Here is a 16,783-nt window from a genome sequence, read left to right on the forward strand (position 1 = left end):
CCCACACAGCAGCCTTATGCTCCACCCCTACTGCCCCACACAGCAGCCTTACACTCCACCCCTACTGCCCCAACAGCAGCCTTATGCTCCACCCCTACTGCCCCACACAGCAGCCTTATGCTCCACCCCTACTGCCCCAAACAGCAGCTTTATCCTTCACCCCCAAAGCCCCACCTCTATAAAGTCGGTGGAAAGAGGGGTTAGCTTGTGAGCAAGTTTTAGCCACACTTAACGGCCAGAAATTAGAGTAGGCCGGCATCTACAAAAGAAATAGCACAATAATAAATACAAGCATGCTGTCCAGCACATATGAGGGTGACAGGACAGCTCATGTCCTGCGATGCCAAACTCGATGTGTCGTTTGCAGGGATGAGGCTAGAGTAGTTCACAAAACTGAAGCCTATTCAGGGATCTGATGAAGAGTCCTAGATCCATACAAAATCCTCCAGGCTCTGGACACTCTTAAGGTCTGCAGAAGTCCTTCCGGGTGCCTAATTAACTCAAGTACGTTCTGCAGAACACTACTTAATTTTAAGTACAGTCCAAGAGAGGTCATTCCCAAACTCAAAGTTCTCAAAAAATGGGTAGGGCTGGCACTCAAAATAAGGGTGGATCACGATTAGGCCAACACATAATTTGATATCTCCATACAATTATTATCGGAGCATAAAGCCAAAGGTTTCCCTTTTTGGAGCACCAGGCCAGCCCATTTTTGAGTTTGAGTATGTTTAGAAGCATTCATTTGATATTCATTTGATTCACATATCATATTTTCAAACTCTCTAATTTACAAGTAACTCAAAGGGGCCTATCACTACATATAAAAATGAATTTAGTGTTGTGCCTTTTTATTCGATTTTGTGTTATTTAGAAGACATCTTCATAATCATGGTTTAATTTTCCAGACTTACTGAATTGGTGCGAAGATGCGAATATGACAGATGGCAGACACATGGATAACATGTGGTGTGTGAGGTGTACTAACAGTCAGGACAGGAAAAAAGAAAACGTGAAAAAAGAAATGCCCAAGACCACTTACCCGGATATCAGAAAGGTTTGTGCAGCTATGTCCTCAGCTAAATGTGAAATAGTTTTGGCGTTACACCATAAAAAACAGTAATGTTTTCATTACTCGGCAGGCTTCCGGATGACTCTTTGCACCTGTATTTACAATAGCCAACAGCTGTTCCAAGCCGAAACAGCGAAATAATAGCGTCCTCTTAAAACACAAGCCGTCATTATGCGACGGTAAGGATAGAGGTATGGGTGAAGAATCGATTAACAGACAGCTAAAATGCACGGACTGATCGCCAGTATTTAGTATTGCCCAAAATGTCAACAGTTCAAGGTACTGAGAAAAGAACACGCTTTATATGGAAGCTGCCTGTAACATCATCTAGCAATTTAGACCTGTTTATATCGTTCACGTCACTCCTGCCAGAATTTATATCAGACGCAATGCGAGCGCTTAGTAAAGCTTCCGTAAATAGGCTACCTCAGCAGGACACCCTACTGTGATGTGGACTCCAGGTGGTTAATTACCTAAACAACCTGTTGCTGGTTATGACTCTGAAAGTACATTTCCAACGATAGTTTTCCTTTCTTGCTGGTCTGGAATTCAAGAGAAACATTTGGTATATTCAAAATATCAGTTAACTCACTCAAAGGAATAAAAAAATAAAACCCTTTTTATATTTGTCTAAAATGACGTAAACAAAAAAAAGTTTTTTTAATGTTTGGCTTCAAATCTGATCCTGGTTTGGTGCCACCACCATTTTTCCCACGGCGCACAGGCAGGACTGCCGCCGTGGGCTATGCATGGCAAATTGTGGTCACTCACTCACGGACGTTTAGTCGGACGCATGCGCAGGTGGTGCCAGCGAAAACGTGTCTGCGGAAGTGAGCTGCGCCACGGTTCTGGACGGTTCCGTGCTTGTTTCCCAACTACGGGCTGTTTGGAATCCTTTTTAAGGACGTGCGCGGATACGTCATAGCCAACGCACCTTTATACCGTTTAGACTGCCTACAGATTCATTTGCACCGGGAGACTCAGACACGACCCCTGCCTTAACCAGTTCACCAGACTCCTAAACAGGGCCGTGGATCGACCTCAACGGAAAGATACTCCCCCCAAGAGAAACAGCCAGGCCATGAACCTTAGCTGTCACTTGAACCCACAAAATTCACAGAGGCCTAATCAGTCAAAAACATATGCTGCATTCGGTCGGTCTCGTAAACTCGTTGGAAAAAATAACACGGTGACCAAGTCGTATATAGGCTAACGAGGTGTTTGCATTCGGGTGGTCATCAGCAACTGGAAAGTTTATCACTTAGATCGCGTAGGCAGGAATTGCATTTTTTGTGATTATAAATTTGTGATCATAAATTTTGCCAGTTTGAATTCATGACTAGCGATTGGTCTTACTGTGAAATCGCTCGATTTAGGTAATTCCGTACAAACCTAACCGACCAACATTCTGGGAAACAGTTCTTTGATCACCGTGAAGGAAAAAAGACAATGGGCAACAGTTTTATGATGTAGCCTAATTCTGAGAATTCAAATCAACGAAGGGAGATATGCACAACCTTAAAAATGTCAAGATTACTTGAGCCTGATCTCCCAATCAAGGTGTAAATACAGGCTATTACGTTTGGGCAATTTTTAAGTTTCATTTGACTAGGTACATCACCATTTAAATTAATTAACAAAAATGATAAAACAAGAGAAGCAAATATTGCCTTGCTTATCAAGCATATTTATGTATTATTGTATTTATTTATTTTTAATTTTTTGGAGTGTGCGAAATTTAATGGGCAATGGAAAGGATCAGGTGAGTCTCAAAACAAGGTCTACAGCAGGACAGATTACCACGCTAACCACTAACACTAAACCTGCAGAGAGCTAAAGCCGCCACTTGGGCATACGAGGCTGCTGTCCAGGCATGTTGAATAATGAGCACACAGTCTCCTTTTTTGATTGGGCGACTGATAAAACCAATCGCATGTAACGCTGCCCTCAGAAGGCATTCCAATAAATAAACTCCTACATGCGATAAACTGTGAGCTGCTCCGCGGGAAAAGGGTCAATCTGAGAAAATACCACCCTTCTCCGCAAGAGGGCACAGCGTACATTTATCAGGTCATATCCGTTTGCACGCGTCAGAATTTCAACAGCACAAGACCAGTCGCGCTCTGAAAAACAGAGGGGATAAAGCCTCTTTTCAATTTCCACATTCCACCCTCGAAACACGAGCAATGATATTTACAACAGCCTCCCCCGGAACAAGTATAAGAATGAAGTAATCGGAGGTGGAGAGTGGTTTTCACCCACTCTGTACTCCTGTTAACCCCATCTGAACTCAAGAAACCCCCTCCATCTTCCTCCATCTTCCTCCATCCCAACTCCCATAGTAAGCTATAATAAACCGCTGAAGGTTTAAAAAGGTTTAAACAAAGCCACACAAAATGCTTTCACAAACAAAATTTCCCAAAAATATTCTGGAAATTCCAGGACATTGTTTGTTCGATAGACGCACACAACAGCAGAACAAACTTGCATGTGGTTTTGCCAGCATGCTGTGTCATTTTGAATAATTCTTTTCTGGAGTGAACATTCCCTGTCAGGGGAAAACATAGCTGGAAATAACACACTTTCAAAAAGCCTGGGTCACTGTTGGTGTCACATGATCACTGAGAGAGTCTCCTCTGGAGACATATAAAAAACTGGCATATAAGCAACTCAGTCCCAGTAGCTAATTGGGATGTGCTCTGCAGTGCAAACTTGCATTCTATATACATGGCTAACAGTTGCTACGCTAGTTGTCCATCATAAGCGCGTTTCATACCACAAGTATGCAATCCCAAATACTTGCATACTTGACAGGACCTTAGGTTACAATCAGGCACGCATCGATACTGGCCAGGGGTTCGGCTCCCTGCCATGTCTCACTCTGTACTGTGATTCCTCCAGTCATTGCTCTGGGGCCTTTAGTGACCACAGTGAATCAGCACTTCAGATTAACGTCTCAGCCACAATGCAGCATAGTGGGGAACTGAGTAACTCTGAGGTTTCAGGTTCTCAATTGAGGCACTGCTGCTGTACCCCAAGACAAATGCTTAATCTGAACCGCTTCAGTAAATATAAGCTGCATACAATAACTAAAAGCAGGCTATAAATACAAGAGCATCTGCAAAATACCTAAGTGTAAACGTAATTTAAAAAAAATTTTAAATTTCTATTTTTTTTTTTCCCCCAAGTGCCCCAGCAGCTTTGGGACACTGAACAAGCTCCATCTTGGAGGGATGATATTTTGGCTCTGGCACAGACAGGAATCTTGTGTTTGTCTTGGTAAAAGCTTTAAAAGGGAGACAGCGCTTCCACAAACATCGCAAGTCATATCCTCCTCCGCACCCTCCCCCTGCCCCCTTCAGGGCTGTAAATCAGGGTCCCCACCGGAACGCGTCCACAGGAACACAGCTGGTAATGCGATATGCTGCGTCCCCCATCCCCCCTAAGACCACCCAGGAGTCCTCCTACGCTCTGCGACACACTGTGCTGAACTGTGCCACACTGCACCAAACTGCACCAAACTGCAGCACACTGCATCAAACTGCACCAAACTCCAGCACACTGCATTAAACTGCACCAAACTGCACCAAACTGCAGCACACCGCACAAAACTGCACCAAACTGCAGCACACTGCACAAAACTGCACCAAAATGCAGCACACCGCACAAAACTGCACCAAACTGCAGCACACTGCACAAAACTGCACCAAAATGCAGCACACTGCACAAAACTGCACCAAACTGCAGCACACTGCACAAAACTGCACCAAACTGCAGCACACCACACCAAACTGCACCAAAGTGCAGCACACCACACAAAACTACAGCACACACCACCAAACTGCACCACACCGCACCAAACTGCAGCACACTGCATCAAATTGCACAAAACTGCAGCACACTGTGCCGCACTGTACCAAACTGCACCAAGCTGCACCACACTGCACCAAACTGCACCAAGCTGCATCACATTGGGCCAAGCTGCATCACATTGGGCCAAACTCCATCACACTGTGCAGGACTACACCATACTGCGCTAATCTAAGTCACACTGCACCAAGCTGCAGCAAACCAGTCCACTGTGGCTCCTCCTTCCTGCCCACATCCCAAATTTTCCCACGGCTACATACATAAAAGCAAAAATAAAACAAAAAATATGCAGGGCGACAAGCGCATGATTGATAATTAGGCCTACTTATTTTTTAAAAGACGTTCCAAGGGACAGCAGATCCTCCCAATATTTCAGCTTGGGGCTGAGACAACCACTGAGATAAAAAATCTCTACACACCCTTGGAAGAGATTTTGTTTCCCCCAAGTGGGGGAAACAAACTTAAGTTAAATAAAAAATAAAACAAAAAACACGAGAGATACACTAAGAAAAGTTAGGCCAGCCCTAATTCTGCAGAAGATCATGAACAAAATTAAATTTTCCTCCAAAGCACAATCCCCCTTCCTGCTCATTGACTGGTAACATTTCTCAAAGTCAGGGTCACCCGTGGATCAGGCGAGGTACAGGTGACACTCACCTGCCTCCTTGCAGATGGCGGCCAGGTCCGCACCCACATAGCCGTGCGCGGCGTCGGCGAGTGCCATCAGCTGTTCTGGGGTCACCTCACAGGGCATGGCGCTCAGCTGCTTGCGTAGGATGTCGGCTCGGCCCTCTGCACTGGGAACGCCCACCTCCAGCTCCTTGTCAAAGCGGCCAGGCCGCCGCAGGGCGGGGTCCAGGGCATGGGGCCGGTTGGTGGCCCCCAGCACTATCAGCTGCCCACTGTGGCCCTCCTGAAGAAGACCAGAGGGATAAAAGCTCAAGCCCAGCGGAATGTTATCACAACTCACACAATGACATCATAGCCCTCCATCATGGCATCATGACCCAGCACAATGACATCATGACACAGCACAATGAAATCATGGCACAGGACAATGACATTATAGCCCTCCATCATGGCATCATGACCCAGCACAATGACATCATGACACAGCACAATGAAATCATGACACAGCACAATAAAATCATGGCACAGGACAATGACATTGTAGCCCTCCACCATGAATTCACAACCTAAACTGTTGAGTTGAATACACTGAGAGTGCTTTCAGATCACAGATCCCTGGATTTCTGCCTTTCCTCTCTGTTCCACCACAAGCCCCTCTGTGCTGTTACCCATGCTTGGGCTAAAGAGTCCCACTCTTACACAGTACACCCAATCCACAGTCATGGTGAGAGGGGAACCATGGAGGCTGCAGGAGTTTTGGGGAACGGGGTATTGCTCTATCAATAAGCGTGTGACAGGCCTTTTTCAGTGCACTGGGGCACCAGCTTTTCCTGTGTGGTCCAGACAGCAGCAACCTGCTTTTCCCAGATGAGACAGCCCGGAGCAGCTCTGTTAGGACCAGCAGGAAATGGCTGCTCTCTAAGCTCTTAAGCTGATGTGGATGGCACAGCAACCATGGGGAATACCAAAGGAATGCACTTCCATGCTGGAATTCCAAGATTTCCATTCTGAGCAAACCCCTCATTTCCCACGCTCTTCCAGCTCAGGGAAAAGTGGAACTTGGAAGGTGGCACAGCCAGAGGTCAGTCACCCAAACACACACACATGCATACACGTAAACACACACACACGCCCACGCACGCACACACACACACACGTACACACACACACACACACGCATACACACACACGTAAACACACACACACGCACACACACACACACGCATACACACACACACATGCACGCATGTACACACACACACGCACGCATACACGCACACACACGCGCACGCATACACGCACACACACACACGCACACACACGCATACACACACGTACACGCACGCATACACACACATACGCACGCATACACACACACATACACACACACACACACACGTACGCACACACGCACACACACGCACACATGCATATACACACATGTACACACACGTACACACACATACACACACACACGCACACACACACGCACGCACGCACGCACACACACACGCACACACACACGTACACACACACACGTACACACACACGTACACATACACGCGCGCACACACACACACACACACACACACACACAAAGCACACACACAGGCACGTGCAGAAGGGGTGGCCCCGGGTGCCCAAAACACCTGTCCCTTTTGCCCCAAGTGCCCAATATGCCCCTTTGTATTTACTGAAAACAATATTTGCAGTGTTTCGCATTAACCAACTAAACTGTGGCAGCCCGCCCCACAGTTTAATTTGTCCCGCCAGTTTCAGAATGAAGCCAAAACATTTTTTTTACTCTCATTATAAACATAAAAGATCGCTATGTGCCTTGCACCGCCGATTCAGCAAAGCTCTTCTCACTCGCAGCCAGTCAGCTCCCTCCTCCCCTCGCCTCTCTACATGTGCACACGAGATGAGAGCAGGCCTTTGTCACAGACTGTAGACTCTTCTGAATCTCAACCTCCGCAAGCCATCGGTCCAGAACTCAGTTTGAGGAAACAACACTGTTTGAGTTAATTATCTATTTGCTAGCTACATCGACATGTATGCGGTTAAAACGGTTTAAAACATTATTTTCAGCATCAATAGAGCAAAGAGATCTGTATCCAACTCTGATATGTAATGTTATGTCAATTACATAAATTCATTCAAAGCTGTTGAGTGTTAACCAAGTTCAAATACTGTTTTAAACCAAATGTTGACAACCAGATATTCATGCAGTTGGAATAGCTCCCTTCTAGAGAATCTCTGCTTGAAATCTGTCGATTAAACATCCATCCACTCATCTATTATCTATACCCGCTTATCCTGGTCAGGGTCGCAGAGGCTGCTGGAGCCTATCCCAGCATGCATTTGGCGAGAGGCAGGAATATACCCTGGCCAGGTCATCAATTTATTGCAGGGCATTTTAGCTACTTGAAGTTTCAAAAAAGGAGGTTTTTTTTGTTGTTTCGGAAATGTTTCAGCATATGTTAACTTACATTAACCATCAAGATTTTAGTTGAATGTGTTCCCTAAATCTGACATAGTAGGCGGTGACATATTTTTACTGGAACATTGGAATCTGATTCCAAGCACTTCAAATAAACCAGTACAACACATGACAGCGTATACTTTATTTGATGGCTCCAGTGTAGGCTCAAGCATCTTACAAGTTGACACAACTGCATGGAGTTTATGATAGAATTGTTTACAACAGCACAAAATTCTTCACAGATCTAGCCACTTAATTTTCCTCTCAAAGTACACCAAATTGATGTAGAGTACCGCAATCCCCACACCAGGAAGCACATTCATCACATTCCCAGAAAACTGGCCAATTGGAGTGCAGCAACTCAGCAAGGTTTTCTGTCGGCGGTGCAGTGGCCTGGAGGTTCATAAGGAAGCCATTACCCATTTACGGTCCAGAAGTTACACAAAGGATTCCGGCCTGGCGTGGATTTCTACTTGCAGTGAAACACCCCAATTTGGTGGCCAACAGTACCGGGTGGCTTCCCATTTATGCTACGCCATGCTACACTACAGCATCCTATCACACTGAGCCTGAGGGAAATCGGGCACGCCCTCTCCACACCAGACCTGGGGCCGATAATTATTTCAAAGAATATAACCATTTAGACACCAGTAAACCTTCTAGCAGATTACTGATAATTACATGAGAAAACAAAAAGAACTATTACCACCAAACATGTTTTCTCCAGTCCACCTACACGCCTACATGTCTCTCAAAACCTCATGCTGTCATACCTTATTCAGTTATAACCCACTGCTAATGATCATGATTTTGGAAAAGTTTAGTATTCTGGAGTCTTTATATTTAAAGTTACCTCCTTCAGACGATAATTTCATTTTTCGTCCAACTGAAAGGTTTAAAATATTTCTGTTCAATTCATTCATTTTCTCTGTATCTGTATGTAGCCCTTTAGCCACAGTTTTCTGTCACTCTCAGCATATCTCTTTAGTGATGTACAAAGAATCTAATGTGCAGTGACGCTCTTAGCCCCTATGGGCAAACCTCCTAATGGCCCCAAAAATGCTAGCATCCAAAGATTGCTCTACTCCAGGGGGAGGAAGGCATAATCATCAATCACGTGCAAAACCACACTTGCTGTATAATTATAACTCTTTTCAGTTCTTTTACAATTCTGTAAAAAAGTATTGTGAGAAGCTTCAAGTTAAGCAATTAAAAGGCAATGCGACTAAATACTAACAAAGTGTATGTAAACTTTTGAAAAACGTGACTGGCCTGCACAGAGCCCTGACCTCAACCCCATCCAACACCTTTGGGACCAATTGGAAAGCCAACTGCGAGCCAGGCCCAATCGCCCAATCATTTCCCAACCTCACTAATGCTCGTCTGGATAAATAGAAGCAAATCCCTGCAGCAATGCTCCAACATCTAGTATAAAACCTTCCCAGAAGGTTGTTAGAAGGTTGTTATATCAGCAAAGGGTGGACTAACTCCGTATTAATGCCCATTACTTTGAATGTGATGCTGGATGTCAGGCATCCACATACACCATGTAGTGTATGTGTACCACAGTGTGTCACAATGTGTTTGCATTATTTATAAATTTGATATCAATGTTTCATCTTAAACCATCATGAGGGGAAAGTTGACATGCTATAATAGACAAAAACCATTTTATTCATTTTTAGAGATAATATAAGATAAGATATAAGATATACTTTTTATTGAACCCCGTGGGGTAATTTGTCCTCTGCATTTGACCCATCCTAGTTACTTAGGAGCAGTGGGCAGCCACAGTGCAGCGCCCAGGGACCAACTCCAGTTCTGAGGCCAGTGCCTTGGTCAAGGGCAACTGCAGGAGCGCACCTAACATGCATGTCTTTGAGTGTGGGAGGAAACCGGAGTACCTTGAGTAAACCCACGCGAACACGGGGAGAACATGCAAACTCCACGCAGAGAGGATCCGGTCGGACCCGGATTCAAACTCGGAACCTCCTTCTTGCTAGGCAACAGTGCTAACCACTATGCCACCGTGCCCGCCCTAGAAGGTTTTGGATTGGTATTTGGATGCCGATATATCATAGACTCCTGTACTAATGAGAAGATAGCCATTCCCACTTGAAAATTGGCCGAATAAGTAAATGTAAATGTGCACATTTACATCGCATATTTTGATTATTTAGTTTATATCTTTTTCCCAACATTCTTTGCTTAGTGTGTGCGAACATGTTCATTGTAGTGATGCCCAAAATTTGTTAAAAAAAGGGCTAATTTTATTTGTTGTAAGAATGGTAACCAGCCATAGGCGTACTGTTTGTAGTTCCCACGGAAGAAGTCTGCATGCATTTAAAGACCTAGGGACACCCCAATATCTCTGCATGGGGTAATGTATTCAGTATATACTAGGCTCATTGTTAAAATGTATTTATCAAAGTGCAATAATCTGCTTATAGGTTAAGGTATTGTGGAAAACCTGTTTTTTCCTTAATTTTACAATGGAACTGGGTGGTTCTGTAGATTTTTTTTTTTTTTTTCCATTTCTGCAGCAGGCTTCGCCTCTGATATAATTTAAGGTAATATTTCCTTATTGGTGAGGTGGATGGGGAGGAGGCTATTTTAGGCCAGTCGTTCAAGCCACAGAAAGTGCATGTTTTAAGAAAGTTGGCTGCTGTGAGCTAGCTGCGCTATGGCTATTGTAGCATCTAGACAGAATAGTGTCTTTACAGTTGTTGTATACATCTTTTCTTTTTTTGACTGTTGTTGTCCAGCCTATTGATGATTTTTGTTGAACTTTTTCCTGCACCTTTTTTAAATAAACAAATGCCTTTCTCACTACGTTGTGGACTGTGTGCCACTACCATCCCCTGTTGGCTGTTGGGTCACTTCAGCGAATGACACCAGTGCTCGGCGTGTGATCTACCGGAGGCGGGGCTTCCACTCAGGAGTACTCACTGAGCCAATCCCGTCCATGAGGGTGAGGAGGGAGGCAACCACACGCTTCTCCACCTCGTTCTGCGCCCCCTCCCGTTTTGGACATAGCGCATCCAGCTCGTCGATGAAGATTACCGCTGGCTGCCTGTCAGAGGAAACACATCCCCCAAAAACTGTCAGTGGGCACAGAAACACAGCTCCCCAAAAGCTGCCAAGGTACATCCAAATGCACCCCCTTCCCTGTCTGCCTACAGTTACAGAAAAATACCACTTCATAAAAAGTCCTTGTTCAGTTCCTACCTTTGAGCCGCTTCTGCAAAAATCTGCCTCAGCCGGGCCTCCGTCTCTCCGTAAAACCTGAAAAAAGGCACACCGTGGGGTGACTCTTTACCTTACACCGATAGTCTACTTTGTAGTCTGGGAATGTTACATATTTCTCCATTTATATTTTGAGTAAACAAATTTTGTCTCTACTCTCTTCATATCTTTGCATAAACACACCTAACTGGACATGCAGTCAGTAATCCAGTGATAAAATAATATACGCTGGGCATTGTTATTGTAATGTGTATGATGTACAGTATATAACACAATACAGTGCAGGCAATACAGTAATGTAAATGTTGGGTAATGTAGATACTTCCTCACTTGCTCATGATCTCAGGGCCGTTGATCACAATCATGTGAGCTCCAACCTCATTGGCTATAGCTCGGCCAATCATGGTCTTCCCTGTCCCAGGAGGGCCATACAGGAGGACTCCCCTGGGGGGTGGAATTCCTGAGGAAGAGACCAGTGCAGACAAAGTCTTTACCTGCTGAATTCAAGCACTGGCCCGGAGTCAGGGTCACTCTTTTGTAATGATTTACTAAGACTGGTTATGTAAATGAGTACAGCCGCAGCAAGTTCATTTAAATGCACAGCTGGTATGTAAGATGCGTCTCCAACGTCTACAAGCAACATTGTTGTACCGCTTCCTGGTGAAGTCGGGTTTTGGACAGGTGTCAGGATCCATGAATACAATGAATAGGCACTGGCAGCTTTAAATGTTATGTATCATTAGTAAAATCTTCAGAACAAAAACTTCTTTGAGCAAGCAAAGTAAAAAAAACTGTTCCAGAACTAATTTTCTATTTTTTTAATTTGCAATAAACAAAATTACACATATTTTAAAAAAAGTTAGCATGGTTTTTGGAGTATAGAAATTGGATGCTGGGTGACCAAAAAAAACATGTTGTCCTGGTCTGTATAAATGTTACAGCTGTTACAGTTATGCCGCCTCTGAGTTGCTATAACAACATGCTTTATTTGCTGTTATGTTTGCAGAATGCCATTTAAAGATAAAAAGGGACAGTTCGCACCCAGCGAGGTCATGGAGGGGGCTTCAGATTTGGAGATTTGGGACATTACATGGTGTAGAAAACCATCTACATTGAGCGTCTTTTAAAAAATATTTATTTTTATATTTATTCAATAAATAGATTTTACTAGATAGATTTTTCAACGTGTTTGACTTTGTAAGTTAGCTCAGTGTTTAATGTTAAATGTGTCCAGTTAATTTGCTCGCTGAGTTGACATGGCCACATCTTCTGGATGTTCCAAGTGATTAATGAAAAAGAAACAGCTACCCGGTCACAGGCATTTATAATAAGCATGCACCCGATAGGTCTGTACGATCAGATATTTACTTTGTTTACCTGGGCATTAAGAAACAAACAAAAGCAGCTTTCCTCACCAATCGGGACATTACCACAACTCACTTCATGGTAGGTTATGCAGTTGCTGGGTGCCGTTTTTTTAAAAGCTATGGGTACACAGGCACGTTCTGACCACACCCATACCCGAGGTTTTACTCACTGCAGATTTTAAGTCTGACTTGTGTGTTATGACAGTTATCAACATTACTCTGAATACGTATTTGGTGGATGTGTAATTGTTTTCAGCCCCTTTACACTCACTTTAAATCTGCTCTTCTGTTCAGTATCTGCTTTTTCTCTATTAGTCAGGAATGTTGTGCGTAGATCCACCCACCCCCATCAATTGTGTTGTCTCTCACACACACACACACACACACACACACACCGCAGATCCGCCACAGAGCTCATACCATAGCTCCTGAAGATTTCGGGGTGCTTAAGGGGCAGTTCAATGGTCTCCCGGATTGCCCCCAGCTGGGCGCTGAGGCCACCTATCATGGCGTACGTGACCCTGGATTCCCCGCCCACCTCCTCTCCCCCTCTTTCCTTGCCCCCCTTCTCCACCATTGTGACCTTGGTCCGAGAGCAAACGCTGTAGAATGTGCCATTGCTCGAGGCGCCACCAGGGGGTGCTGTAAGAGCCTGCTCGGAGTCAGCTATCTGCTTTTCACCCCCAGTGCTCAGGTAGCCCAGGCAACCAGGATCTGGTTGCTCGGCGGGCAGGTGGGGGTGGGGTTGAGGAGGGAGGGCAGGCACAGGGGCAGGGCTGCAGGGTCTGCAGGGGGTGCTGGCTGCAGGGAGGGGCTCTTTATCATCAATGTCGAGTGCACCAAGCCACAGGGAGAGGGACAGGTCCACGGGCGTGGTGTCCAGGGCAGACACATCCAACGGCTCCGGTTCCGCCTCATTAGCGGGGGGGTCCCGCCTCTCCAGGTTCACCCCGTCCACCCCCTTCAACCCCTCCACCCTCAGTGTGCAGGGACGCCCGTAAAAGGTCAGGAAGAGGACATTCCCAGGGAGAACCACTTTTCCATCTGAAACACAGTGCGGTTGCGATCAGATATCAGTGTGTTTATATAGGGAGTGCCTGCTCTGTATAGTGTGAAAGTCACCTGCATTACACCACACTTCAGGAGCTGAATTCCACTTCAGTTCAATCGCTTTAGAAAATCAATAGAAATTCACAGAAAATTACATCCTGAAATCAATGAAATTAATGTATCAAATGTTCTGATTTTTCAAATAATTAACTGAACTTCAATTTTCCTGAATTGACTAAAGTAGAACTGACACTGACTATAGACACATTTTTCATTAGAACTGGTTATCAGGGAAAAAATTTTAAGTTTTGCAGGAGAAAAAAATAATCTTTCCACATACGGAAAAGCATACTGCATCGGTTGAAAATGTGAGGAAATCTTAGTACGTGCAACATACAAACTCACCCAGAGATCGGATAATAAAATCAGTGAACTCTTCCATGTTGAGTGTGTCATCCTTCTCTCTATAATCAGAAATAAATATACATGCTCTCAGCAGAGGTGGAAAAGTCCAGGTTCAGATAGTGAAAGCACCCCACCCCCCACCCCCAGTAATTTGTTCCAATCAATTCTTCAGCCAGGAGGTAGAACTAATTAGTGAAATCAGCAGGCTGAGTTAACAGATGGACGAAACAAATTCCAGGACCTTTACTTTCTAACTCCTGGAATTTCTACTTCTGGCTCTCAGTGTAAAAACCTACCATTAATTGGGCAACTTTGTAAAATCGCACAATGAAGCAACAAGTGAAGTGTAGTTACACAAAAAAATCGACAGATGGCAGCATATACATGCTTAACCGAACAGCAAAACCTAAGATAAATTTAGATCACGCTGCTCCTGATGTTGTAAAACCCTGATATATGACACTGCAAGAATGTCACCTTATGATCTCTTCATTTCATTGCTAATTTCAGGAGCCTTGGTTTCTTGTATCAACTTACCGGATCAGATTAAATAACTAAAACAGAGAAACTGTTTGGAACACAAAAGATAAAACTTGAACACAGAGCTCTGCTTCAAAGCATTATTGGGCCTATCATATGAGCCATCTTCAGAGTTCACACAGCTCATAATGGCCAGACCCAGTTAAACTGGATATCCTAAGCAAAAAAGCAATTGTGTGCAATGTGCTGATATATCAAATCATCTGATAGTTCACCCAATAAATTGATTTAAAAATGCTAAATCTGAATGCTGCTATCTCTGTCAGTGTTCTTGCCTGGAAGCTGAAATTCACTTCTAGATGTTATTTTCTCTTGGCCAGGACATTAAATTCAATTTTCTATTTTATTTTATTCGTATAGCGCATTTTAGAGAACTATCACAAAGACACTTTACAGAGTAACAAGGCACAAGCCAAAAAGAGACCAAACACTAGGCGTGAACTCCCAAAAAGTACAGGTAAAAAAAAAAAACTCCCAAACGGTGGCAAGAAAAAACTACTCAATGGGAAGAAATCTTGAGAGGAACCCGGCTATAGAGGTGGAGTCCATCCTCCACCGGCCAGCCTGGTGTAAAGTAGCAGTAGAACGGAATGTAGAAGAAATGCTACAAGACATCACTGCTTTGTAATGTGATAACATTACAGCATGGTGTGCGCTTCCAGGCTTGACGCCATGCTGGATACTCTCTTGTCTGAAGGTAAATGATGATTCTCATTCTCATGACTCATTATGTATTCTTATGCTCTTATGGAAATGCATTAAATGGTAACAAGAGTTTTTTCAACTTCTAACTGCCTGCAGCCACCTTTTTAGTAATTTGGATAATAGAATATTAAACAGGAAAGCATTAAATTCCATACTACCAACCAGGAGGTTTACATTTCTCTGTAACTACTGCAGACTGTAACACAGGACATTACTATTATAATCTGTTTCCTTTTTATTTGAATGCTTTTCTTCATTTTTTGAATGGAAAATAATTTAATAATAGCACTATTGCCTATTAATAGAAGTTTAAAAATGGTATTTATATTTCCTGTGATGTATTATATATCATAAGACATTTATTATTATTATTGATCATATCATTATGACTACAACACCAGAAAAGAACAGTGGAAAAGGATGCAACAGAACTTTGAGTGGGAAAGAGATCAACCCACTCGCCCCTTCCCTCCCTGCAACTGGAACACTGCGCTTTGGGCAGGGCCTACCTGAGGGACAAGTGCAGTTCCTCCACTTGCAGCACAGGTCCTGTCAGCAGCCGAACCATGATCCTATCCCCCGACTTCACCCTCAGGCTGCGCTGAGTTTCACCCTGTAGGCCCACTCGCCCTCCTGGAAAAGCAGCCACGGGCCAGGCCAAGCACACCTGCCATATAGGTACACAGACAATCACAATAACTCCATTCCTCTCCACCTCAGCTGCTCTGACACAACATGGCTGTATTATATCACTCACGTGGGGGCTGCACCATTAGTACCAGCTGAAACAAGTTTCCCCCCCTATCAGTATTTAGGGCTTTAAAGTCATAACATGAAAGATGCTTGGTAAATGCTATAATTTATAGGTGCTTAATCAATAAGTCTGGCACATCCTCACACCCAACAGAAAGATCACTTGGTTGAATAATAATGTAGGATTTATAGTCACATTCTAAAGCAACCATGGATTAAAAAAAGACCATAGACTGTTTTCCTTTATTATTTTTTTGCTATAAAATGTGATTATTAAAACCTACACTACATTGTTACTTAGACAAGTGAGTACTTGCACTCTTCCAACTAACGGATTAATAATAATTTATACATAAGAGAATACGTTTTAAGGTGTTTAAGTTAAATACTGTTTTGTCACACATCAAGTGACGAAGTAAATGCACTACATAGTCTCTGGACAAACCTCCTGCTGGCCTGCAGGACTAGAGAGCAGGATGGGTCGTCCGATGCAAATATCTGCAGCCTTCATGGAGTTCAGACTCAACTGGGCAAGAAATCTCCTGCACCTCTTCGGAACCTTATCGTCGGCTGTGATTTAGAAGAAATCAGTAAATAATTAAGCAATCCATAAAATAATTCAACCGGGCTCTTATATAGATTCGCTGTATGCATAAATTTCAAAAA

General features: G+C 43.9%; 1 protein-coding gene across 4 annotated transcripts in view; it reads right to left on the reverse strand.

The window, feature by feature from the left end:
• afg2a (AFG2 AAA ATPase homolog A) overlaps positions 1-16,783 on the reverse strand; it is a 102,631-nt gene that overhangs the window by 85,128 nt on the left and 720 nt on the right. For all 4 annotated transcript variants that reach the window (XM_064343994.1, XM_064343993.1, XM_064343995.1 and 1 more), the window contains exons 2-9: positions 16,563-16,687; positions 15,874-16,031; positions 14,120-14,178; positions 13,085-13,708; positions 11,628-11,757; positions 11,280-11,336; positions 11,001-11,124; positions 5,597-5,852 (exon numbers count right to left, since the gene is read on the reverse strand). In XM_064343994.1, the coding sequence (XP_064200064.1) occupies positions 5,597-5,852; positions 11,001-11,124; positions 11,280-11,336; positions 11,628-11,757; positions 13,085-13,708; positions 14,120-14,178; positions 15,874-16,031; positions 16,563-16,687 (1,533 nt within the window). The remainder of the gene's footprint in view (positions 1-5,596; positions 5,853-11,000; positions 11,125-11,279; positions 11,337-11,627; positions 11,758-13,084; positions 13,709-14,119; positions 14,179-15,873; positions 16,032-16,562; positions 16,688-16,783) is intronic.

This window comes from Anguilla rostrata, chromosome 7 (genome assembly GCF_018555375.3).
Source record: "Anguilla rostrata isolate EN2019 chromosome 7, ASM1855537v3, whole genome shotgun sequence".
NCBI classification, from domain to species: Eukaryota; Metazoa; Chordata; class Actinopteri; order Anguilliformes; family Anguillidae; genus Anguilla; species Anguilla rostrata.